The 25,641-nt window shown below is 43.9% G+C and overlaps 1 protein-coding gene across 15 annotated transcripts in view; it reads right to left on the reverse strand.

Annotated features, from left to right (window-relative positions):
• Nucleotides 1-1,914: 1,914 nt before the first annotated feature.
• BEND7 (BEN domain containing 7) overlaps nucleotides 1,915-25,641 on the reverse strand; it is a 94,013-nt gene continuing 70,286 nt past the window's right edge. For 4 of the 15 annotated variants that reach the window (XM_034929979.3, XM_063607263.1, XM_055092424.2 and 1 more), the window contains 3 exons: nucleotides 20,040-20,159; nucleotides 14,996-15,049; nucleotides 8,819-11,136 (listed from right to left, as the gene is read on the reverse strand). In XM_034929979.3, coding sequence (XP_034785870.1) covers nucleotides 11,075-11,136; nucleotides 14,996-15,049; nucleotides 20,040-20,159 — 236 coding nt within the window. In that variant the 3' untranslated portion in view covers nucleotides 8,819-11,074. Of the gene's footprint in view, nucleotides 7,225-8,818; nucleotides 13,292-14,995; nucleotides 15,050-20,039; nucleotides 20,160-25,641 lie in introns of those variants that run through there. The other 11 variants (XM_034929985.3, XM_034929982.3, XM_055092426.2 and 8 more) reach the window with 8 other exon arrangements.

Here is a 25,641-nt window from a genome sequence, read left to right on the forward strand (position 1 = left end):
CTTGGAATCAGTCTGCTGGGTTCCCCTGGAAATTTTTTTTTCTTTTTGAGACAGAGTCTCGCTCTGTCGCCAGGCTGGAGTGCAGTGGATTGATCTCAGCTCACTGCAACCTCCGCCTCTTGGGTTCAAGCGATTCTCCTGCCTCAGCCTCCCGAGTAGCTGGGATTACAGGCGCCCAACACCACGTCCAGCTAATTTTTGTATTTTTAGTAGAGATGGGGTTTCACCATGTTGGCCAGGATGGTCTCAATCTCTTGACCTCGTGATCTGCCCACCTGGGCCTCCCGAAGTGCTGAGATTATAGGTGTGAGCCACTGCCCTCGGCCCGGAAACATTTTAATAGAGAACCAGCTGTCAGGTTGAAGACACTACTTCCCAGCCTCTTTCTGGCAGTGCGTTAGTTAGGGACATTTCCAAAGAGATGATTCAAATAGCACACTTTAAACAAGGCCTGACACAGAACCAGTAGGCAACACATTTCTCTGGAAGTACATCCCACAGCATAGAGATCAGCTGTACAGGCTCTAGATCAGAAGGTCTGGGGTTGGATCCTGGCTCTGCTACTTGTTAACTATGTAACTTTGGGCAAGTTACTTAAGCTCTGTGTAACTCAGTCTTCTCACCTGTGAAGTGGGGATGGGGATAATAGTACTTCCAGGCTTATAATGGATAACGGAATTGTTATCTGTAAAATACTTATAACAATGCCTAGCTCATAAGAAGCATTTAATCAACATGTGTTATCATTCCTAGTTCAATGCTTTTGTGCAAATAGAAGTATAAAGATCACTGTAAAGGCAAATCACATGGGCTGGGCCCCCACTGGGGTTATTCTGGATACTTCTCTCCACTAATAAGGCTACTTGACGGGCAAAACAGATGCTAAGGATGCGAGTTGGAGTCATATTCCCTAGGTTCAATCCTGGCTGAAAAAACTCCTTCTTAGTTAGGTGAGCTAGAAGAAGGTGCCTAATTTCTTTCATCTGTTAAGTGGGGACAGGAGTGGTATCTACTTTACAGGATGGTGTGATGGTTAATACTGAGTGTCAACTGGATTGGATTGAAGGATGCAAAGTATTGATCCTGAATGTGTCTGTGAGGGTTACCAAAGGAGATTAACATTTGAGTCCGTGGGCTGGGAAAGGCAGACCCATCCTTAATCTGGGTGGGCACCATCTAATCAGCTGCCAGTGAGGCCAGGATATAAAGCAGGCAGAAAAATGTGAAAAGGCTAGACTGGCCTAGCCTCCCAGCCTCCATCTTTCTCTCATGCTGGATGCTTCCTGCCCTTGAACATCAGGCTCCAGGTTCTTCAGTTTTGGGACTCAAACGGGCTCTCCTTGCTCCTCAGCCTGCAGACGGCCTATTTTGGGACCTTGTGATCATGCGAATTTATACTTAATAAACTCCCCTTTATATATATACATATATATACATACACACACACACACATATATACACACATATATATACATATATACACACACACATATATATACGTGTGTGTATATATATATATCCCTATCTATATATATACTGTCCCTCTAGGGGACATATATATAGTGCATATATATATATATATATATATATATATATATACTGTCCCTCTAGGGTTCTGTCCCTCTAGAGAACCCTAATACAGATGGTTTCAAGGATGACCTGAGTTAAACTGTAGGAATGAAGCTTAAGAACAGTGCCCAGTGGCTGGGCGTGGTGGCTCACACCTGTAATCCCAGCACTTTGGGAGGCTGAAGCGGGCGGATCATCTGAGGTGGGGAGTTTGAGACCAGTCTGACCAACATGGAGAAAACCCATCTCTACTAAAAATACAAAATTAGCCAGGCATGGTGGTGCATGCCTGTAATCCCAGCTACTCAGGAGGCTGAAGCAGGAGAATCGCTTGAACCCGGGGGCGGAGGTTGCGGTGAGCCAAGATCGCGCCATTGCACTCCAGCCTGGGCAACAAGAGCAAAACTCAAAAAAAGGAGCAGTGTCCAACTTGCAATGCAAGTCTGATATGTGTTTGACAGTATTCAGAGGGAGTTGACACTATACATGGCTTGAGAGTTGCAAATCTGTTTCTCCAAAGCACATCACCTGCCAGGTCTGTGTAAAACTGCATAGATCAGGAAGAAGCATACGAGAGCACCATCGTGGCCTGAACTCGTTAGGTTCTTGGACTTGTTTACAGCAACCCATCCCACATTTTATTTTTCTTAGTCTTTCTCTCCAAATTCCAAAGGCCTTGGCTGTATTGTTTTTTGAAATGATGTGTCCAATGCACTCACACCTCAGATGGGTTTCTTCTCGGCTTGCAACTAATGCATTTTTTATAAAGCTCTGTCTCCAGTTTCCTTTCAAACTGCAGAGAGGATATCCTTTTGCTGTTAAGCTTCAGAGTGATTTTTTTCCTTCAAAGTAAAGCATTAACCTCCAGAGTTCTGTAAATGAGTTTGATGTACATATTATGGGAGTAACAAGGAGCTGGATGCTGAAGTTTTCATTGGAGTTTATGTGATACATGAGAAGCCTGTTATATTTCAAGATATTTCAGGTTTTCATAACAGTATCCAAGCAGTAAGCATTACATATATACTGATACATATGCCACTGAGTTTTTTCCTTTACCTTTCTTTTTTTTTTTTAGTAAATGATACGTGTTCATTTTAGAATACTTAAAACATATAATTTTTAAAAATCACCTGCAATTCTACCAGCCAGAGGTAACCACTGTTAACAACTTCCTTCTTTTTTCTGTACATGCTTGTAAATACTGCTCTTAAAAATGTGATCAGGCAGCTGGGCGCAGTGGCTCACGCCTGTAATCCCAGCACTTTGGGAGGCCGAGGCAGGCAGATCACGAGGTCAGGAGTTTGAGACCAGCCTGACTAATATGGTGAAACCCCGTCTCTACTAAAAATACAAAAATCAGCCAGTCGTGGTGGCACGTGCCTGTCATCCCAGCTACTCAGGAGGCTGAGGCAGGAGAATCGCTTGAACCCGGGAGGCGGAGGTTACAGTGAGCTGAGATCGTGCCACTGCACTCCAGCCTGGGCAACAAAGCAAGACTCTGTCTCAAAAAAAAAAAAAAAAAAAAGGAAAAAAAGGGATCAGGCGCTGGTTAATTAACACATTGTCTATACCTTTTTAAAGCTGTAGGCAGCTATTGGTACATAGTTTTTGGATGCTGCAATTAGTCTGTAGTTACAATCACAACTAACTATAAAAATAAGTGTTTTTGAAATTAAAAAAATACGAGCAGGCAGAACATATTATGTAACAGTAAGTGTATCATGAACATTCCTCTATGCCATTCAATATTCTTCTATACTAGTATATATTGAGAAAAAAAAAAAAACTTTCCCTTCTCAATGCAAAAGCAGCACATACTATTTAGAGATTTTTTTTTTTTTTTTTTTTTTTTTTTTTTTTTTTTTTTTTTTTTTTGGAGACGGGCTCACTGTCAACCAGGCTGGAGTGCAGTGTTACAATCATAGCTCACTGCAGTCTCAACCTCCTGGGCTCAAGGGATCCTTCTGTCTCAGTTTCCCAAGTTGCTGGGACTACGGGCTCACACCACCGCCCAGCAATTTTTTTTTTGAAGAAACGGGGTCTTGGCCGGGCGCAGTGGCTCATGCCTGTAATCCCAGCACTGTGGGAGGCCAAGGCAGGCGGATCACCTGAAGTCAACAGTTCGAGACCAGCCTGGCCAACATGGTGAAACCCTGTTTCTACTAAAAATACAAAAACTAGCCAGGTGTGGTGGCGCATGCCTGTAATCCCAGTTACTTGGGAGGCTGAGGCAGAAGAATTGCTTGAACCTGGGAGGCAGAGGTTGCAGTGAGCTGAGATCATGCCACTGCACTCCAGGTTGGGTGACAGAGCGAGACTCTGTCTTAAAAAAAAAAAAAAGAAATGGGTATCTCGCTATGCTGCTCAGGCTGGTCTTGAACTCCTGGCCTCAAGCAGTCCTCCTACTTTGGCCTCTCAAGGCACTGGGATTAGAGGATTGAGCCACTGCACTCAACCACTCTCTCACATTTTTTAAAGCATTTTTTTGGAGGGGCTTTTCTCCTGCTGATATGGTTTGGCTCTGTGTCCCCACTCAAATCTCATTTTGAATTGTAATTCCCACGTGTCAAGGGAGGGACCTGATGGGAGGTGGTTGGATCATGGGGTGGTTTCCTCAAACTGTTCTCGTGATAGTGAGTGAGTTCTCACGAGATCTGATGGTTTTCTGTTTGGCAGCTCCTCCTTCGTTTTCTGTTTCCTGCCCCCTTGTGAAGAAGGTGCTTGCTTCTCCTTCACCTTTTGCCATGACTGTACGTTTCCTGAGGCCTCCCCAGCCACGTGGAACTGTGAGTAAATGAAACCGCTTTCCTTTATAAATTACCCAGTCTCGGGTATTTCTTTATAGCAGTGTGAAAATGGATGAACACACCTGCATTCAGTCTTTCCAATGGCTTCGACTAATTTCGCCAGCTTCCGCCACCTCCTCATCCCTACCCCTGAAGTCACTGGATGCTTTCCAATCAAAAGTTGTCTCTTGGTCTTTGAGAGTGTTCACTTTTTTTTTTCTTTTCTTTTTTGAAATGGAGTCTCACTCTGTCGCCCAGGCTGGAGTGCAGTGGCGCCATCTCAGCTCACTGCAACCTCTGCTGCTCAGGTTCAAGCAATTGTCCTGCCTCAGCCTCCTGAGTAGCTGGGATTACAGGCACCTGCCACTGTGCCTGGCTAATTTTTTTTAGTTTTAGTAGAGACGGGGTATCACCATCTTGGCCAGGCTGTTCTTGAACTCCTGATCTTGTGATCCTCCCCCCGCCTCAGTCCCCCAAAGTGCTGGGATTACAGGTGTGAGCCACCATGCCCGGCCAGAGAGCGTTTACTTTCTAAAGCTGTATGCTATCATAACGACAGGGTCATGGTGCACGCAGGCTCCTGGCTAGAAATCAGTGTCCAGCCAGTGTCCGGGAGTCAGTCGAACATTTAAAATAAGTCCACTGTGCCATGACTAGTGAACCGGTCCCACTGGGGCAAGGCACGGGAGGAACGGGCTGTGGTTAAGGTTGCCAGGCAACATTAATGGGGGCAGGTAGGAAGGACAAACGCACTGGAACACCGCATGGTATGATGATAAAAACAAACACGGAATCTGAACAAGAGTCAAAGCTGCCTGTGGCTATCGGTCCATGTTCTAGGAAGCATCAGGGAGAGGCAGGAGGGGGAGAAGGTGGTATAGCTCACACTAGTGAAATATTTCCCAGAAGGACAGAGCACCGTTACCGTGTGCATCACCAGAGGGGGACGAGGTTAGCCTGGGTTTTGCTAATTGAGTCACTTCTGATGTTCTCTGTCTAGTGGTTAGAAATACATCATTTTTGGAGGGTACTTAATTTGATAATACACAGAGTAAGTGTCCTCTATTTTAATGTATTCTCTTTCTCCCTCCATTGCTAGAGTATAGCAGAAAATAGTTTTTCTAACTGAACCTGCAACTGGGCCACCACTTCAGTGAAACAACTTAGGATGCTTAATTTCCTGTGTAAAGTCATTTTTCACTCCAGTTCACGGGGAGGGCCCTCCATGTTTTGAATGTCTTGGCACCGTGTTGGAGGATACACACAAATGCAAGGCTAGACAGCTGGTTTCCGACTACTCCTCCTTTGATTGCGCTTGTATCAGCTTCGCTTTTGGAAAGCATTTGAAAGAAATCATAAAGTAGCTTAGTTTCAAAGTTTAGGTTTAAAATGTCTTTCCATGTTTCAGTGAACAGTCCAAAATGGCCAAAAATAAAACAATTAAAAAGGCCTTTAACTATCAGGTCTATTTGGAATATCAGTGTGTGTAAAGCATGTGGGGCACTACCCACTCCAAGCTCCATTTCTAGAACGTTCTTTTTTTTTTTTTGAGATGGAGTCTCGCTCTATTGTCCAGGCTGGAGTGCAGTGGTGTGATTTCGGCTCACTGCAACCTCCGCCTCCCGGGTTCAAGCGATTCTCCTGCCTCGGCTTCTTGAGTAGCTGGGATTACAGGCACCCACCACCAGGATGGCTAATTTTGTATTTTTAGTAGAGACGGGGTTTCACCATGTTGGTCAGGCTAGTCTCGAACTCCTGACCTCGTGATCCGCCCACCTCAGCCTCCCAAATTACAGGTGTGAGCCGCAGCGCCCGGCCAGAACATTCTTTTTTTTTTTAAACTGTGATTCATTTAAACCTTCTTTTTAATTTCACCAATAACAAAATAGAAATAAATATTTATATACACACATATCTGTATATATTACTTTCGGGGGGATAATCAATTTCACGCATTTGAGGTTACAAAACATAATAGGAGTTGATCTGTGTAAATTCAAGTTGCTTTGAATCGCTAGCGTTTATTAAATTCTCATGGAGTACAACCTGCATCTCTTTGGTCGATCTATTGACACAATTTCTCCAATTATAGAAGAGCACTGAGGAGGCGGTATTAGGGGAAAAGGCAAGTCCACCTGATCTAAGACAATGGGATACAGCGGAAAGGAGAGCGCTGTAAAAGGCTCCTGATCCATCCCATGATAAGGCCACTGTCCAACCAGCCTGACCCTCCTCTCAATCTTGGGTTCTGTGATAAAGGCTCTGGGTTTGGGCTGATGGGAGAAGGGGAGTCACTTCTGGGAACTGGCAGCACTGGGAGGCCAGGACTCACTGTCGTCAGAATGACTCGGTTGCATATTCATGGAAACCTCAGGTCCAACTTTAATCAGTCCACTCTTGCTGGGCAAAGGGGAGAGAGGGCATCCTGAACATGTTTTCACCAGGGCCTGAAATCTTAACAGCCTGACATCACAAGGCTCAGATTCCAGTGGAAAGATGGGTGACACACACACACATAAATAAGCAAGATAATTTCAGAGAGAGAGGCAAGAGATGTGAAGGGTAAGAGACCGTGACTTGGCTGAGCCTGGCGTGGGAAAGTTGCGAATCCCTCTCTGATGATGAAGTGTAGCTGAGACCTGAGTTATGAGGAATGAATGGTGCTTGAAGTCTTGGCTGGTTTGGGACAAAGCTCCTGTTTCAGCTCTCTCTCTGGTAAGGTTGTTCAGGAGCACGAGATGCTGCTCCTCCCAGGGTTCTGCCATCTGTCCCTTTTCTTGTGACATTGTCTGAGGTGAGCTCTGCAAGACTAGGGTCACCGCTGCACTCCCACCCGGCACAACAGTGCAGGGCCCACCATGAGCACCTGTGGAATGAATGAATGAGTGAATGAATGAATGAATGAATGGAGTAACTCACCTGTCTCCTCCAAATCGTCACACCCTGTGTCCTTATCTTAGTGAGTGCAAGTGACACCCCTCCTGGTTCCCCAGCCAGAAACTTGGTGTCAGCTTTGACACATTCTCCCTCCTCCAGCCTGAGCTGATTCTTTCTCAGGCGTGGCTTTGTGGGTTTTGAGCCCCTTCCAACAGCCTCTTCTTGGGATCCCTTGTCTTCAGCCCGACCCCTCCTGCGAATGCTCCCTGCTTCAGCCAGGCGGATCGACCTAAGATAGGACTCCGATCAACACCTTTCCCTTCAGATGCTCCGCGGCTGCCCGCGCCGTCCCAGCCCCTCGGCATGGTGCAAGGCTAGCACAGTTTAGTGCCAGGACTTGGCCCCGCCTCCCCTCTCGCCCCTCTTTTCTCTTTTATCCCGAAACCAGTCGCCCTAAACACCCACAGTGTCTGCCCGTTGGTGTTCAGTAAAATGGTGCAGCTGAACTCGGGTGCTGCTGGGAAATGAGCCAGCTGTGTCCCCAGATCCTTGGGGAGGGGGGTTTGGCGGCTGGAGGATAGGAGAGGTGACGACTGAGGCAGGTGTGCAAGCGTCTTCCAGGGGAGCCTCCTGTGGCGAAATGGGGGTCCCCTGGCCATTGGGTTAGAGAGGTCTTCGAGCTTTTCTGCCAGGATACCTCGAAGCACCCATCCCTGCCAGCCCTGTGGGATCAAGGGCATCCCAGAGGCCTTGGGCCAAAAGATATGACGTGGGTCCCTGACACAAGGGACCCCAGGAAGCTGGGGGCATCAGGGCAGAGGCGAGGACTGGAGCCTGACTCCAGCTTCAGAGCAGCGCGGACACCTGCAAGGCTCACGGGCTGGAGCCCACATCTGTTTTTGCAACAGCTCGCCCGGTGGCTCCCTGCCCAGGTGCGGGTGCCTTCCCAGGCAGCAGCTCCTGCCCCTACCCGCCCGCCTCTCCTCACAGCTGTCCCAGGCGCCTGTAAAACCAGGGGCCCAGAGTCAGACCCTGAATTGAACCTCCGAAGAAGCTGGATTCCAGCCCGCTGGTGCGGCCCGCTCAGAGCAGGGGACAGAGCACGCCCGCGGGAGGCGGCGGGGGGCAGGTGCCCGGCGAGGGGTGGCGCCCTCCTGTGTTCAAAGAGGGGAAGCGAGCGATTCTGCGGCTGCAGCCGCTCAGCGTCGGAGAAGATTGATTTGTCCGTCTGATGTGTTGTTTCCATAGAAGCAGGGCTTAACCTTTTAAGTGAAGATTATAAAGCTACCTAATTCATTTAAAATTAGGCTTCAAGCATCTCTGTACTTAACGCTCAAGTGTTTCTGTGGGACTTGCTGTAGCCATTGATCTAACAGCCAGACACAGCCTTTCCAGAGTCTGACGCCTTTCACTCTGGCAGCAATCTAGGTGGTCTCTTTATTTTTAAAAATTAACTTCATCAGGAGATATAACTTCTGTGGGAGATCATCAGAGTATTAATGATACCTTTTAATTAATGAACAGCACTGACTTCTCTTCATAAACACAGGAAGACCGGCACACAGGCAAGATCCGCACGCACGTTCAATTAAAGTAATTTATTGTATTCTTCCAGATCAGACATAAAGAGCATCTTGGGAATTGATACCACAACACAATGTTATACACCATCTTCACAACCAGGCTTGCATTGATTTCTTTTTTAAAGAACATAGTAATTTTAAAAAATCTAAATATTTACATATTAATAAAACATATATACAGAAGATTGAGACATTATCCATAGATACGGATTTTTTTTTTTTGCTAAGAAAGCCTATAAAAAGGTTTCTGAATAAAGTCTGAACAGTAGTCACAGTAAGTAAACACAATTTTAATTTACAAAATATGATTTTACTGTTGCAGTTTTGGTACATATTTCCAATGTGTAGATCCATTCATTGCACATATCTTTGGGTTGAACAAGCCCCACCCGTCCTCAAGTGCTGAACACTCCAAGCTGTGGCCCCGCCTTGGAAGGCAGTGCTTCTGAAGGTTCCCAGCAGATCTCTTAACAGACCACAGTTGGAAGTTAGCGTTTCTGCCTTGACCAGCAACATACTCATCCTATTTTAACAGGGCGAAAGGTCACTAATTAATCTTTTCCCTTCCCTTGGGTAGTATTTCCCTGTGGGAGGCAGAGGACGGATTTTAAAACCCATGGTGCAAAAAACACAAGAGCTGCGGTTTGCAGTACTTCATCAGACCACTTGATAAAACAAAGGGACTGTTGTCAGGAAAGGGATTACTTACTGGCCAGAAATGGAAAAAGGCTAACAAAAAGGTATGATGGAAATAATTTCTCCAAACCTTCCTTGTAGCCCCCCAAAAGAAGAAAAAGAAGCCACACATATATGAGATGTAACTTGTCTAGTAGTTAGATTGATTCTACAAGCCACGCCTAAAGCCAGCTTTTTGTTACAGTACAGGGATGCCTTCTCTCATCTTTGATGACTGGCTGGTCTTTGGTGGAACAGGGATTTATCCCAGAGGGTCCCTCCTATCTCTAGGTTTAGCGTTTCAGTGTGATGTGACATGAATACCTTGGACAGGGTAGTCAGGGAATTCGGGTTCTAGGCAGGGCCCCAGCCATGGAGGGGTTAACGGGCTCTGGGCAACCACTTACCCTCATTCATCCTCAGTTTCCCGGGTGGGACTGAGTAGCCTCTACAATAACTTTTAGCTCTTAACATTCTGTGCTTTGCCAAATCCAGGGCTAGGGGAAGGCATTGGAACTGCTAGTGGACAGGTGAGAACCCCGGGTTTGGTGATGTGTAGTCCAAATTGTTCTCATGCCAATTTTTGGCCTTTGGGTCAAGTGGCGAAGATTCAATGCAATTTGCTTTATACAATAAATGAAGTGTAAATGCAGTGTTTCTAAATAACACAGTGTTTTAAATTCACCATCTTATTAGAGAAAGAAATCTGGAGGTAAATATTTCTATAAAACAAATACCTTCATGGCAAGGTATCTTTTTAAAATAAATCCAGATTTTCATAAATTAGTTTTATATAAAGTGGAGGGCAAGTATACTAGGAACCAAATAAATGATATAATATTAAGTACATTTTTAGCTAGTTGCCACATGGTGCCAAAACCCTGTAGCACTCCGTTAAGACCATCTGTTAAAGTGGCTGTCAGGTATCATGTAGATAATTGACTGGTTTTCTCACCTTTTAATTAGTTATTTTGTCATTGTGTTGACGCAACTTAGGTGAAAGGTTTTTCTTTCCTAAGAACTCATAGGTCATTTGCACTTACTCAGTTACAAATGGCTATTTGGGGGGCACTGACGTCATGAATGATTTCATCTTACAGGTCAGAGCTATCCTATCTCCCAAAACAACTTTTTCATCTTCTAAGATGATGAAGGTCTCATTAATCTTGGCCTTCACAACTGCTCTCTCAGCACTGGAAAGAGCCATTCTCCTTTATACTGCATCTAAGCAATTTACATTAAAATAAATATGTTTCAAAGCTCTATATTCACACTGAGGTTTTGAATGAAAACAGGGAAGAGAGAACCACTTCTTTATAATGGACAATGAACTCACTGAATCATATGCTGGACTTTTAAAGGGTAACAAATGAACCCTAAAAATGATTTAAAAAATCTTATACCAGATTGGAGGCTTGGTTATCACACATTACAAAGAAAGTATATGAAACTATTCAATCATGACAGGTAAACTTCACAGAACACCCACACTTTGCAGGAACCTGAAATGCTACGTGGATCTTTGTGGAAATTCAAACGGAAGTTACATATGCCACTGAACAATGTCACTAAAATCAAAGTCTAGGCAATGAAACCTGGTTCTGTGTCCTCCGTGTTTTCTCTCCTGGTGTCAAATATATTACCTACAACAGAGACAAGAAAATGAAGGCGGACAGCCGCTTCTCTAAGGAAGAGTTGTACACGGTTCTGTGACATGGCTGGAGGTGGGCGTTCTGGACAAGTGAACAATTTACTGGGGAGGTGTCTGTGTTTCACACTTAAGTCGCTAAGTTTTTAGCCAAGGCTTTAGTTGTCCTCCATGAGCAATTGTAGAAATTGGAAATTTGTAATGATTTTTTATGAGAAAGGCCACGAATGTGTGTTACTATTAGAGTATATCCACATATTGTCCAGTCATGGAAAATGGCCTAAAAGATAATTTACCTGCAAAACAGAATATTATGCAGCTATTAAAATAATGCATATGAAGATTTGCCATAGAGTGGAAAAATGCTTGTTAGGTAAAAATCAAAAAAACATGTAGGAAACAAAATTTTACATATTTGATCTCCACCGTATAAATAAATAAAATGGAGAAACATTTGAGAAAAATCATCCAATAATGGTTGTCTGTGGGTGGTAAAAGCAATTGAAATGTTCTTCCTTACACTTTTATTAATTTTTTAAAAGTATGTAAAATGCCAATTTATGACAATTGCTAAGTCTAGATGAACATCCCCATTTCAAATTTGGAAGCCCCATTTTAAATTTTAGAAAGCACTGTTTTGATTTCACTTTCTCTATACTTTTTTTTTAATGCAAATTGTCCCCAGCTCCTGGGTGGCTTTTCTTGAGCCCCAGCCCCTCTCCACACATCTGTGCTGTAGCATTTATGTAATTCCTTCTGCCTCTCACACTAGTCTGAGGGCATTTGTACACCAGCACCCAACACAGGGCTGATTCTTGGTAGTTGCTCAAAAAGGCTTCGTGAATAGGGTTAAGGGAAAATAAAATAGATGCACTACAGAAGGTGAATCCATTTCTGCTAAAGCTTGATGAACAGAAGGTTGCTTAAATGTAATGCATCCAAACAAATGTCATTTGACCTGCCTGCAACCCTACCCTAGTCACTTCTGGTTCATAGAAACACTTAAGCATTTACACCCCTTTCCCTGCCCTTCCCCCAAATACACAACTTTGGAAGGAGGAAAAAAGACCTTAAAAAAGTAATAAAAGCATTGTTGAATCTTTAAAAAGAACTAACTGTTGCTAGCTCAGATAAATGGGATAATGAGAGTCTGTATCAGAGCCCTTGGTCAATCCTGTGGTTCTGACCAGTGAGGCTCAGGTTCAAGGATGAAACCACATATGCGAGAAAGGTGGAGTTCTTAAAGGGCACATGTGAGGAGGGGTGTTAGGAGCAGCACTGCATTCAAAGAAGCCAACAAGAATGGGGATTTTACTTTGGAGGCAATCAAGAGACACACTATCAAGGTGAATATCAAGATTACTTAATATTATTACTGCAAAATTTGAGCACCAATCTGAGACTTCTTTTCCTTCTTTTTTTTGAGACGGAGTCTCGCTGTGTCACCCAAGCTGGAGTGTAGTGGCGCGATCTTGGCTCACTGCAAGCTCCACCTCCCGGGTTCACGCCATTCTCCTGCCTCAGCCTCCTGAGTAGCTGGGACTACAGGCGCCCACCACCATGCCTGGCTAATTTTTTGTATATTTTTTAGTAGAGACTGGGTTTCACCGTGTTAGTCAGGATGGTCTCGATCTCCTGACCTTGTGATCCGCCTGCCTCGGCCTCCCAAAGTGCTGGGATTACAGGTGTGAGCCACCGCGCCCGGCCTCTTTTCCTCTTTTCTATATGATAAACGTTTTTATTTATCATGCTGCTTAGTGATTTGTATCAAATATCTATCAATAGTTTAATGAAAAGATCTGCAGGTGTGTTATACTATTTTCTTCATTATGACCTCACAGCCTTGGGTAAAGTTTGAGAAAAGACTCGAAGAAATGAGTTTCAGTTGCAGTGAACCGGGCCGACTGACGACGAACATTTTAATTGTGAAGACTGAGACAGTGAAGAGGACTCCTAAAGGGATTAGCACATCCATCATCTCTTAGGATCTTTAAGAAACATGCAGAGAAAAGCTGGCTTTGGCTTAGGTATGAGAAAGCTATACGGTATCATGGCTGGGAGTCGAGGGACCTGGGTTCCGGCCAGGCCGTCAACCAGCTGTGAGGCCGTGGGAAAGCCACTTAATGTTTCTGGGCCTCAGGCTTTTTTTCCTGTAAAATAAAAGGACTGGATAAAAAGAAGGGATTGGACTAGAGGATCTCTCAAGTTCCTTCTCATTCTCAGATTCCTTGACATTTTTTTCAGTTCCATGAGGCTTTTCCAGCACCCTCTGAGCTCACTTTTCTCATTGGAAACGTATCTCCAACTTCAGATAGGAAAATACAAAGGCATTCCGTACTCACCACTTGGGGGTGAATATAAACTTCAAGGGGAGTGGCTTTCAAATAATAAAAGCTCACTGTGTCACATGACACAGGAGGACAGGCAGTGCAGATGCCCAGGGTGGGAGGGCACTTGGGAAGCACAGCTAGAAAGGCATGGTGCTCCCCTGAAGGGCCTTTTGAAGGCGAGGTCTATTATGATTAGGATTTCATGGATCTGCTGGGATTGGGCCCAGGTGATAAGAATGAGGCTGATATGCGTGCCCTGATATTCAGAGAATGACAAATTGGGAAGGAACAACAGAGATCACGTATTTCAATTCTCTTAATTCACAAATGTGAAAACACAGCCAAAGAAGAAGAGAAATCTCTTTTATATAATGACTCTGTATGGGAAGAACTTGATGTAGGCAGGTCTTTTTGCACTATGTAGCTCATTTGATTTATCTGTCCATTGATCTGTTGCTTAGCTACTCAGTGGCAGAGAAAGCAATGTGTCTCTTACACGGCTGAATTTTCCTGTTGCTCTGAAGCTCTGAAGTTCACTAGCACAGGCCCATCCTATGCCTGCGAATGTGGCTTTCCTTGCCATTTTGGGATATGTGCTGTCAATGAATACATGGCCTAGTCAAGTTCCTACACAACCTAGAGACTCCACTAATATTTGCTGAATTTAATCAACACAGACCACCCCAAAACTAGAGGAAAAAACATTCGGTTGAACTTTTTCAGTAAGAGGGTTTTTGGGGGTACCTGGGTTTTGTGGGCAGAGAATCTTCAGATATCCTTTGGAGGGAAGTCAGTAGAGTCCTGTGACCAATGGAGGGGATACATTGTTTTCCACAAGGCTCATTGATCAGACACCTGCCCCTCTGGCTCTCAGATATGAACCCATACACAGGTAGGAAGCCAGGGTCAGAAGCATTACTTGAGAGTCAAATAACATGAAGTTGGAATTATGTCTATGGCTTAACACAACAGCGTGCAGCAAATGCTTCCATGGAAGGGTGTCTTCAGCTGATCTGGTCCTGGTATTAGGAATGTGCCACTCACGCCGGATGGCTGGGCTTGTTCAAATCACTCAGTTAAAACACAGTATTCACTGGGTGTCCACTGATTGACTGCTCAAGGCTCCAAGGCCGTTTGGAGGAGGTGGGAGAGGACAGCCTAGCCATGAATTTGATCACACAAAATTAGTGGTCCCCGTTTTAAGGTGAAATCTCATTTCACGTTAAAAATATTTTGTAATGTCCAAAGGTTTGGGGAGGCAAAATGTTATGATACTTAGTTCTTAGGATTTGCTCTTCTGAGATTTTTATGAAAATAAGAGTGTGGGAAAAACATTTTTCTATTCAGTATGAAAAACATCTCTGAGTACGGGGCCTTGCGAAGCTCCAATGACGGGGCCTGGTCCACTGCAGAAGCAGTTTGCTCAAGTGTCTGCATGTCTAATGCTAAAATCGTTTTCAATGCAATAGTTTTGTGGGCTGTATTTTCCAGGGGGTGATGAAAATGTAAATGCGTTTTATTTACCTGTTGGTGGTAGAGAAATGCCATCCAGTCTTTCATCACTGTCCGCGATCTCTGCTGGTTACAAACATAAGACACAAATCTCATTAGTTTCAGGGAGCACATTCATTTTACAGAAAATAGTGATGTAATTTTAAAAACTCCAGTATACATAACAGTTTTCACCATTCTTTTCCATTTTCAGCTACCGTTGGTTCATATTACAGATGTTAATATCATTATTTGAATATTTGATGATGGTGATATAAAATCAACTTTCCCATATTAAAATTTTTAAAAATCTTATGAACCTCATTCTATTGATCACTGATGATTTCTGTTTATTTTCACTTATTTACATAGGCTTGAATATCGAACCAGCATGTGGGGTGAATTGTTTAAATAGGGTCATTGAGGGGATGTGTCAATGAATTCCTGCTGTAGAATTGCACTTGGCATCGCCGGAACCACTCCTGGGGGGCAGCTTAGGAAATCTTGAGAGTGAACCTTTCTTTGGAGATGACTGATTCAGATCCTAGAGCTGCCAATCTAACTCTGGCATCAACGTGGTCATGAAGAAGGAATAGGCGTTGCTTCAAAAGATTCCCCATTTCTAAGTTTTAAAATGCAAACCTTCGCTCGTGTCTGATAAATGTATCCATCTCCTTGGGAGTTTTCCAAAGGTAGATCCTTCAGTCACAAAAAACCTTCGTTAAATGTGAAAAAAAAGGTGCGCATGTGTCTCTTGACAAGGGATGGGCTTGTTAGTTTCCCGTAACATGTGGGGATGGGAAAACATCACATTATGGCCCCTGGGATAGTTTCGGTGGTGGCCTCCATGGCTCAGGGCCTGTGGTCCCCACAGGCAGGCCCCTGCTGACTGCATAATGTGCGTGGGCAGCCCTTGTGAGGCTGTTGAATGAGGTCAGCCTTGGCACCATGTTGTAACACTGAGTCAGAAGAAGCCTAAACTAGTACTACGTACTTGTTTTTATTGTTGCTTTAAACATAATCAGGGCTTAGCTATGGCTAGAAATATTGTATGGCTCCCCTGTCTCCTTCATCCTCCAACATCTTGTCCTCAGATGGACACTCACTGGCATTAATGAAAGACCCCTTGTCTGCTGACCTGCTAGATCCACCACAAAGAGAAATCACTGAGAAGGGATGAAATATGCAAGACCAATCTAGGTTGGATGAGATTAGCAACTGCTAAAAATGATGTTGTATTTGGGAGGCCGAGGCGGGTGGATCACGAGGTCAGGAGATCGAGACCATCCTGGTTAACACAGTAAAACCCCGTCTCTACTAAAAATACAGAAAATTAGCCAAGAGAGGTGGCAGGCGCCTGTAGTCCCAGCTACTCGGGAGGCTGAGGCAGGAGAATGGTGTGAACCCGGGAGGCGGAGCTTGGTGAGCTGAGATCGCGCCACTGCACTCCAGCCTGGGCGACAGAGCGAGACTCCATCTCAAAAAAAAAAAAAAAAAAAAAAAGATGTTGTAGATGAATATTTAACAACATAAAAATATTCAAACCATGGGATAAATGGTGTGATTAAGATTCTGGAAACAGGTTTATAGAAAAAATATGGCACCTACTAAAATGTTAACTGTGTTTCCCTCTGGATGAAAGGTTTTAGGTATTTTAAATTTTGTTCTATGGCTTTTAGAAATTATTTTATATATGAAAAATAATGAACATATGTTATGTTTATATTTAGAAGACATTATTTTCTTCTAATTGGTTTGAGTGAGTTGGAGACAGATGGTCTTCATGGTAGTTCTCTCATTGCCTAGGATTTTAAAAATCCTTCAATAATAATAACAATGATAATCACCATTTATTAAATGCTCACGGGGCACTTGACATGCAATGTGTCGTTGAACCCTTAGGAAACTCTACAAGGTGGGTCTGTTGCTCTGCCCGTCTCAACACATGAGGAAAGTGAGACAGAGGTTAGGAAACTCACTCCAGGTAACACAGCTAGTAAGTAACAACGCCAAGGACATGAGTCGGGTTAATGTCTGGGCTATTCGTCTCTTTGCTATTAATAGTCCAAACATACCATATGCATCAATATGAGCTAATTTCTTAAATCTTCGAGTTCTAGTTCATTTTATATTTTGGCAACTTTCTTTACATGTATAATTGCTTTTCATTTAGTTATAACAAGATCAGTTTTGGGTATAAACTGACCTTCCTTTTGTAATTCAGCTATCCTCCCTTTGAAAAAACAGGCCTATGCAATTATGTGCTTTAGTAAGAACAGAACATATATAACCAAAAAAATATATAGATGATTATATATAAATCAGAACATGCTAGCTGCATGAATAGGGACCGAGAGTCAAGGAGGAAGGCACTGTTGTGTTACTCAAATTTAATTATAACATCTATCTGCAACAACAAGCTCACAGTCTTTCTTCCCCGGTGACAATCAAGTTGGTAAATTTGGAAAAGATCGAGCGAGTCCAATAAACATTTAACAGCAGTGACATCTTTACTCTGAGATCTAACACGATATATTGTGATTTCAGCTCTGAGAAAATCATCTGATGGCAATGATAAAAATGCACACCAGGAAAGGAATCACTGGAGCTATAGAATAAAAATTATTCCATGTGACGACAGCCCCAAATGAATTTCTATTTGGATTTGCATAACGGCCTTTCAAATCTGTGTAGGGCACTTCTTTTTTTCTAGAGGCAGTGCAGGCTTCCTTAAGTGGTAGCCAATTAGCTTGTGGAGTCAGAATCTCTACCTCATTCCAGGAATGGAGCCAGATATGACAAATAAGGTGGAAATTGTGCAATCTCTATGAGACACTGTTTGTATTATCATTTAGACTGAAAATCATCAAGACAAAAAGCATGAGAGCAGGTAATATTATTGATCCAGACCTCTCGGTTCCTATCGGCATCATGGAAGGAAATACAAGTGGCTCTAGTTTCAATTTGCTGGGGCCCCACTTCTGTGCCCTAGAGGAGAGTGATGTGGAACAGGATTTGACAAAATGGGGAGACAAACTGTATTTGGCAGGTCATTGCTGATGTGCTGTCATTTGGGTCTGCTTGTCAGGGTTGGTTTTGTCTTACAGCCACCTTCTACTTCTCAGTTGCTAATAGAACCTGCTAGGAACGCAGAAGAGAAGGGCCAAGGGAGCCGATCACAAGTATCTGGGCAGATCATCTAAACCAGTGGTCAAAAGTTACAATGTCCAACATCAAATATTCTGATGTCTAAGGGGCAGGAGCAGGCAAGTGAGTGGGGACTCCTCGAGGAGGGGAGGGGTGGGGAGCAGGCTCTGGCTTGGGTCTCATCCTGTAGAAGTGGGCAAACCTGGGGGGAAAATGGGCATTTGTGATGTGAATTATTAATAGAAATGAGACATGGTTAGGGGATGTGTTCCCTGGCCAGTCTGCTTGTGGGAAAGAGAAGAGGGATGTGGCGGCACATCCCTACTGGGTGCGTGCCTGCTTGCTGGTGGGACAGGGGAAGGGAATAGAGACCAGAACTTATAATAATCGGTCTCAGCATCTGACAATAGAAGGAAACTAAGGTGTGTTTATGTCTAAAATGTGCAGCATGGGGAAAGCAGCAGAACAACATTTACACTGTGTTTCTTACTCAGTCACGTGATCCACTGCCAGCAAGGTCTTTCTGGGTCCCTGAGAATAGCCTTCTACAGAATTTCTCCACCTTTTTTTTTTTTTTTTAAAGAAACAGGGTCTCGCTCTGTCACCCAGACTGTAGTGCAGTGGCCAATCGTCGCTCACTGCAGCCTCAAACTCCTGGGCTCAAGTGATCCTCCCATCTTAGCCTCCCAAGTAGGTGGGACAACAGGTGCGTGCCATCTTGCCTGGCTAATTTTTAAGGTTTTTTTCTTTTTTTTTGGTGTGTGTGTGTGTGTGTGTGTGTGTGTGTGTGTGTGTGTGTGTAGATAGGGTCTCCACAAAACATCTGGAGATGTTGCCCAGGCTGGTCTCGATCTCCTGGGCTCAAGAAATCCTCCTGCCTCAGCCTCCCAACTATTTTTAATTTTTGAGGAAACTTCATACTGCTTTTCATAATGGCTACACTAATTCATATGAAATTAAAAATATTATCTAGAGATTTGTGGCCTCCTAGAGCTAGTTATTCTTTTTCTTTAATTGTACTTTAAGTTTTAGGGTACATGTGCACAACGTGCAGGTTTGTTACATATGTATACATGTGCCATGTTGGTGTGCTGCACCCATTAACTCGTCATTTAACATTAGGTATATCCCCTAATGCTATCCCTCCCCCCTCCCCCCACCCCACAACAGGCCCCGGTGTGTGATGTTCCCCTTTCTGTGTCCATGTCTTCTCATTGTTCAATTCCCACCTATGAGTGAGAACATGTGGTGTTTGAGATAGTTATTCTTATTTGATGGGAGAAAGCTGACTACACAGGGATTCTTCACTAGGAAATTGGCCCCCACTGTCACTTTGGGGAAGCTGAGACTTCAGTGACCAAATCTGAACAGTCACAATGAAACGGGTGCTCACTTTTCCTGGAAGAATAATCCCAGAATCTCCAAGCCCAGAATTTTAAACCCACACACACAACCCGTGCATGGATGTGTGTGCACACACACCCATCCCCCACTTAAAATCCCTTTTACTTGATGTGGTGTTGCTGGTAGAAGAGTTTCTTTCTTCTTTTTTTTCTAACCTTAAGCAACTTGTACTTTTATAAAGTCATGCAGATTCAAACAAATAAAAATCAATAGGCAGACAGAAGCAAACCATAAAAGAGAGACCCGGTTTTCATATATGACAGCATTAGACCACAAATGAGATTAGCAATCTTTTTCACTTGTACTATTCAATGCAAGTGGCCTGACATAATTTTTACTATTTAGTCTGAAGGTGAGTTTCAAAATTCATTTGAATAAGACTTTAAGAGAGCAAATCAGCATATTATACACAGTCTCTCCTTCAAAAGACAAGATGCTGAAATAACCTAGAGCCAAGTATTGTACTTTATAAAGTCTAAGAATTCATAAGTGCTTCTCCAATTATTTTTCTGCACCTCAGTCATACCTGAGCCTCTTTTTAACCTTCTTCTGGCCAGTTTAATTTGATCCTGTAGAATCTGTACCCAATCTCTTGGGCCAGGAAGCTTATCCACATGGTTAGCTGTACAGTACTTTTCTGTGAAGACTGAAAGAAAATGTAAAATATTGTTAAATACCTTAACAAGTAAAATATGCAGATCTGAAACAGAAATATATTCTAAAAAGAAAAAAAGTAGATTTCTAAAGGAGGTCAGTTCTGCACGATATGTCTTCAGTATCTGTATTATATTTGTTTGGCAAAGATGGAGATTGACAGGTCCTGCGTAGGTCCAATGCATTGTGCTTCAAAATGAAACTGGCGATACTCACTAAGTAGTTTGTATGGAAGCTACTCTTTCTACTGGCTCCACATCCATGTGTATGTGTCTTATAGGCAGAGAAGAAAATGCTTCCTAAGGGTCTACTGACCTTATGACAAGGTTTAGCAAACGTATTAAAAGAGTTCGCTTCTTTGTTGTCAATTCAAAATTGAATGCAAAATTAACACGAAAAGATGGTCTTTCTCCTGGTGATTTCTACTAACTCAATCACTACTCAAATAATAATGCAGTTGGTGTCGTGATGAAAGTTCCAATTCTACTTCAAGTCAACCCCTTGCACATCACACGAGCTCCCAGGAAAGAACTACCCGATTAAGCACAAAGGGGACTAAGGAGAACCCCATGGCAGGACACAAGGCAGGCGGGACAATGATCTTGGGAGGGCTGTGCACAGTGTGTGGCCGCACACGCGGCGCTGGGGTTGACATTTCTGCCTCACACACACTCCTGAGCACTTTGAAACTCATCTTTTCAACTTGTCCTTCGTAAGGTCAAGATCTGGTAGGCCATCACATCACACTGCCTCCTTGGTATTTAAAATATTGGTAATTTCGATGTTTTAAAAGGTTTCTCTTAAAAAAAAGACAAAAGAAAATATTGACAGATTCAACTAAAGAAAAAGGTAAAATTTCTATTGAATGAAAAATAAGACATTTCATCAGAATGAGAAAAGCTAGTTGTACTAAATGTGACCAAGAAGGTTCACCATCTACCATCAGATGAAGAGCTCATTCAAATAAAAGAGTAACTTCAAAAGTCCCCATAGATAAATGGGCAAAAAATATTAGGAAAAATGTTCAATTAATATGTTAACCAAAGAACTGCAAAACACACTTTATACCTACTAAAATCAGAAAAACAATGTTAGAAAGCTAATACTTGATACTGATAAAATTGGCACATTCACACATTACTATTAGTGCAAACAGGGAAAACCCTTTTGAGAAATAAGAGTAATATTTAATGGGAGACATAAAACTGTTATACCTTTGGACTGGTAATCTTACTCCTGGAAATTTATCCTAAGGAAATAATTTGAAAGAGAAAAGCGGCTATATGTGATCTCTACTGTCAAACACATGGCAACAATCCGATTGTGCAGGAAGAGATCGATGTCAGTAGCATGGCAGACACATTTCAAGGAGCCCAGAGAGCAGCAGGGAGTTCCCCTTCAGGAAGCTACTGCAAAAGCCGGAGCTAGTGACGCATCTAGGGCCTCTCAGAGAACTGGCATTGTTTGGTTAATCACATGATGTGGTAAAAAGAGAAGAAAGGGAAGGTGTGTGAGCTGAAAGGACATCGCAGGCTTGGTTTGGAGCATGCTGTTAGGGGTGTTTGTGGAGCACCCACATGGAGATAGCAGATATAGTCCTGGTTCCAGGACCCCCAGCAGACACCAAAATCTGCAGATGTTCAAGTCCCTGATACAGGCCAGGCATGGTGGGTAATGCCTGTAATTTCAACACTTTATGAGGCTAAGGTGGGGGGCGTTGCTTGAGACCAGGAGTTTGAGACCAGCCTGGGCAACACAGTGAGACCCTGTCTCAATCAATCAATCAATCCATCAATCAATCAGTAATCCGGGAGTGGTGGTGCAAGCCTGTGGTTCCAGCTACTCTGGAGGCTGAGGCAGGAGGATCTCTTGAGCCTAGGAGTTCAAGGCTGCAGTGAGCTATGATTACACCATTACACTCCAGCCTGGGCAATTGAGTGAGACTTTAAGCGACTAGTACAACTGTGCCCTGAGATACCAGAGCATACAACAGCAGTGGAGGGGCACCCAGCCTATTTGCATTATTTTTTATTGTTGCATTGAATTTTTTTTCCTGAATATTTTCAATCTGCAGCTGGTTGAATCTGTGGACATGGAACCTGCAGACAAGGAGGCCAAGTGTATTTAGACAGAGAAATCTACAGTTCAGAGAAGGGGCCAAGCTGAACACACTGGTTTAAGAGGCACAGACATACAAGTGGTGGTTAAAACAGTAAGAGAGGCCGGGCATGGTAGCTCATGCCTGTAATCCCAGTACTCTGGGAGGCCAAGGCGGTTGGATCACTTGAGGTCAGGAGTTCGAGACCAGCCTGGCCAACACGGTGAAACCCCATCTTTACTAAAAATAAAAACATTAGCCGGGCTTGGTGGCACGTGCCCGCAGTCCCAGCTACTCAGAAGGCAGAGGTAGGAGAATCGCTTGAACCTGAAAGATGGAGGTTGCAGTGAGCCGAGAATGTACCACTGCACTCCAGCCTGGGCGACAGAGCAAGACTCTGACTCAAACAAACAAAAAACAAAACAAAACAAAACAAGTGAGAGAACATTCACCAGAGAGAACACGGAGAGTGGAAAGGGCACAGGCTGGGTTGGGAGCCCTGGGGAACGCCACGCTGCCAAGGAGAAGGTGGAGGCAGAAGAGCACATGAAGGGGCCCAAGCACGGCTGGCCAGGCAGGAGGGGTGGGGAGAGTGGAGGGAAGGCCACTGAGTGGTTCTAATAAAAAGGAGGGACCAGCAGGCTGCATTGCAGAAGAGGGACAGAAGGGGCGGCTTGGTACCCTATGAAGGTCAGTGAGGGCCAGGGAGGGTGGCCACTCTCAGGACACCTGGCCCAGAGGGGGGTGGAAGAAGAGGGGAGACAGGAGGGCTGAGGGACGGGGACTTGGATGTGACGTGCAGGCTGAGGGAGCACTGGTGTGGCTGGAGAGAACAGGATACAGGGAGAAGGAGGAGACGGTCAAAGGCATCACCCTGGGGGGCCAGGGCTGATGGATCTGGAATAGAAATGGAGGGACTGCCTCCAACAGAAGGAGGGAAATGTCCTTTTCTGAACCCACGGAAAGGGAAGATGGTTGATTCAGAAGTGGTTCTAGGCTGGAGCAAACACTCCTGAGGCCTCAGTGAGCTCAGGGGTGAGGGGCTCTGGAGGATGGAGGGTGTAGGGGAGGTGTGGAATCATCTCTGAGAAGAATTGGAGAGGAAGCAGACCACAGACAACTAATACGGCTGCCACGCCACAGACAGGCTACATGGTAGGGCTATGCAGCGTGGCGGGAGTCTACAGGCTTTCCACCTCCGTCTCCTGCAGCTCCTTTAGGACACGGGATGGTAGGGCTGGTCTAGGCTCAGGGTTTTGCTGGACAGTTTTGGCAGAAGAACAGGGATATAAGCCCGTGAAGATGCTGAAGGTGTGACCGGGCATGAATGAACTCACCTCTCTACTCCTCCCCTATCCTTCACCCCCCAAATCTAGGAAGGACGTGAATACAGAAAAAGGCTCATGGGCTTGGAGCTATCTATAGAGATCAGGGAGTGCAGGTGTCAATGGGTTGGCAAGCAGGGGTCATGCAGCTGGAAGAATTGTCCCCTGAGATACCGGAGCATGCAGGAGCAGCTGAGGAGCAACCGCGTGTGAGGATGCTTAGGTGTGGCCAACAGTGCGGGGCTGAAATGCAGCAGAAGTGAATGTCACCGTGGATGAGGTCCAGCCACTACATAGGCTAGGCCATCTGTCATGTGGACAGAGCAGTGATCCGGATGACAGTGGGACTGGGGAGCGAGAGGAAGACGTAGGGCTGAGAGTCTTAGTGGAAAGGTTCCATCAAAGCCCCACCTGGGGAGAGGGGCAGTGATGCTTAGAAAGGAGAATTAATGACTGGGGAGAAAATCAACCAGGTTGCCCGATGTATGATATGGGGGGGGTGCCGGGAGAGCAAGGTGGGGAGGTGCAGAGGAAAGCCTATCCCTGGGGCTGCGCATGCTTTGAAATCTCTGCCACTAGATTCTAAGCAACTTCAGGGTCTTCATCTCTTTTGTCTCCCTCAAAGCACCTACTATAGTGCGTTTTTCTGAAGAACTCAAGCATTTGATAAATAAGCAAACATATTTTCCACTTTTGTTTCTAATGGAAGGAAATACATTAGCTTACAAATTTAGGTTAATTGGGGGAAAATGGTCTATCTGAATTAGGAGGAAGTCTTTAATTAATAGGATCTATTTAAAGAAGCAAGGTCTTATTGCCTTCAAATACCCACAAGAACATTTACTAATCAGATAATTTCCAAAAGGTTCTTGAAGTCCTGTTTTAATAAATAGAACAAAATATTTCTATTTAGCATCCTATTCGTTTATAGAAAAATGTGTACTACAAAAATGACTGAATCCACTATCATAGCAGGTACACATCTCCCCCCTTGTAATATTATTTATACAGCTAATTTCCATAGCAACCCCTCTTTTCTTGGGTTGTGAAATGCATGTGTCCAAATTAGCACACATTAGAAAGTCATGGCTCCAAATTAACAAAGTGGATTTGGACTATGCCACATTGAACGATTCCCACGTGTGCGGACAAGCAAGTTTAAGATAAGCCAAAGAAGGCTGTGGACTCTCTGCTCCCATGTCATGAGGGGGTTCAGATCAGACCTTTCTAGTCCAACCTTGAGCTCAAATATTCTCTCAGTCACTAAAAGGGCAGCCGTGTCTGGTTATTTTTTTCTAGTTTCAGTGAAAACTTATTTGGTTTCAATAGAAAGAAGCCAAGAAAATCACTGTCTCCTGGGTCTGTGTCTAAGATCTTTGAAGGGGCAGCAATAGGCTTTTTGAAAAACACCTATACAAATAAGTATTTCCACTGGGCACATTATTGACACTCTAGTTCATGGATTACGTCTAAACTTAAAAGAGACTTTTAACTAGAATTTACTTACTGAAGACGAAATCCTATTCCCTCCATTATGATAGCAGATGAGGCCTCAAGGACAAGGCCAAAAGATTGTCATTGCATTGATCTGCAAACAGTCAATATGCTATGTGAATAGAGGTATTGGGGAGACAGAATGCATTTTTGCTACCTGAATCTATAGCTAAAGGTCAAGCTATTATCCTGGTAACAGTTCCATTAGGAGTAATGATGTGAAAAGAGGTATTGCATTAACGCACTGAGTTTTCTACTATGTTAATAGTGGGTCATTAAGAATCATAGTCGAATCATTTGCATTCATCTTGAGAATGCAATAGGTTCTAAAAAGAAATCTCCCTCCTTTCCTATTTTAATATATGAAGAAGCAGCAAGGGCTACTTTTAAACGAGCCCAGATAATCTGAAAAAAGTGAAATAAGATCAACAATTAAACTAAATAAAAGAGCTAAAGCATCTCTTCTGCTTAGTATAATTTGAGTTCCAAGGCACAGGGCATATGTTAAGTCACCAGAGAAATGACGAATGCTCAATCTGATCCGTCCATGAATAATG

This window comes from Pan paniscus, chromosome 8 (assembly GCF_029289425.2).
Source record: "Pan paniscus chromosome 8, NHGRI_mPanPan1-v2.0_pri, whole genome shotgun sequence".
In the NCBI taxonomy this organism is placed as follows: domain Eukaryota; kingdom Metazoa; phylum Chordata; class Mammalia; order Primates; family Hominidae; genus Pan; species Pan paniscus.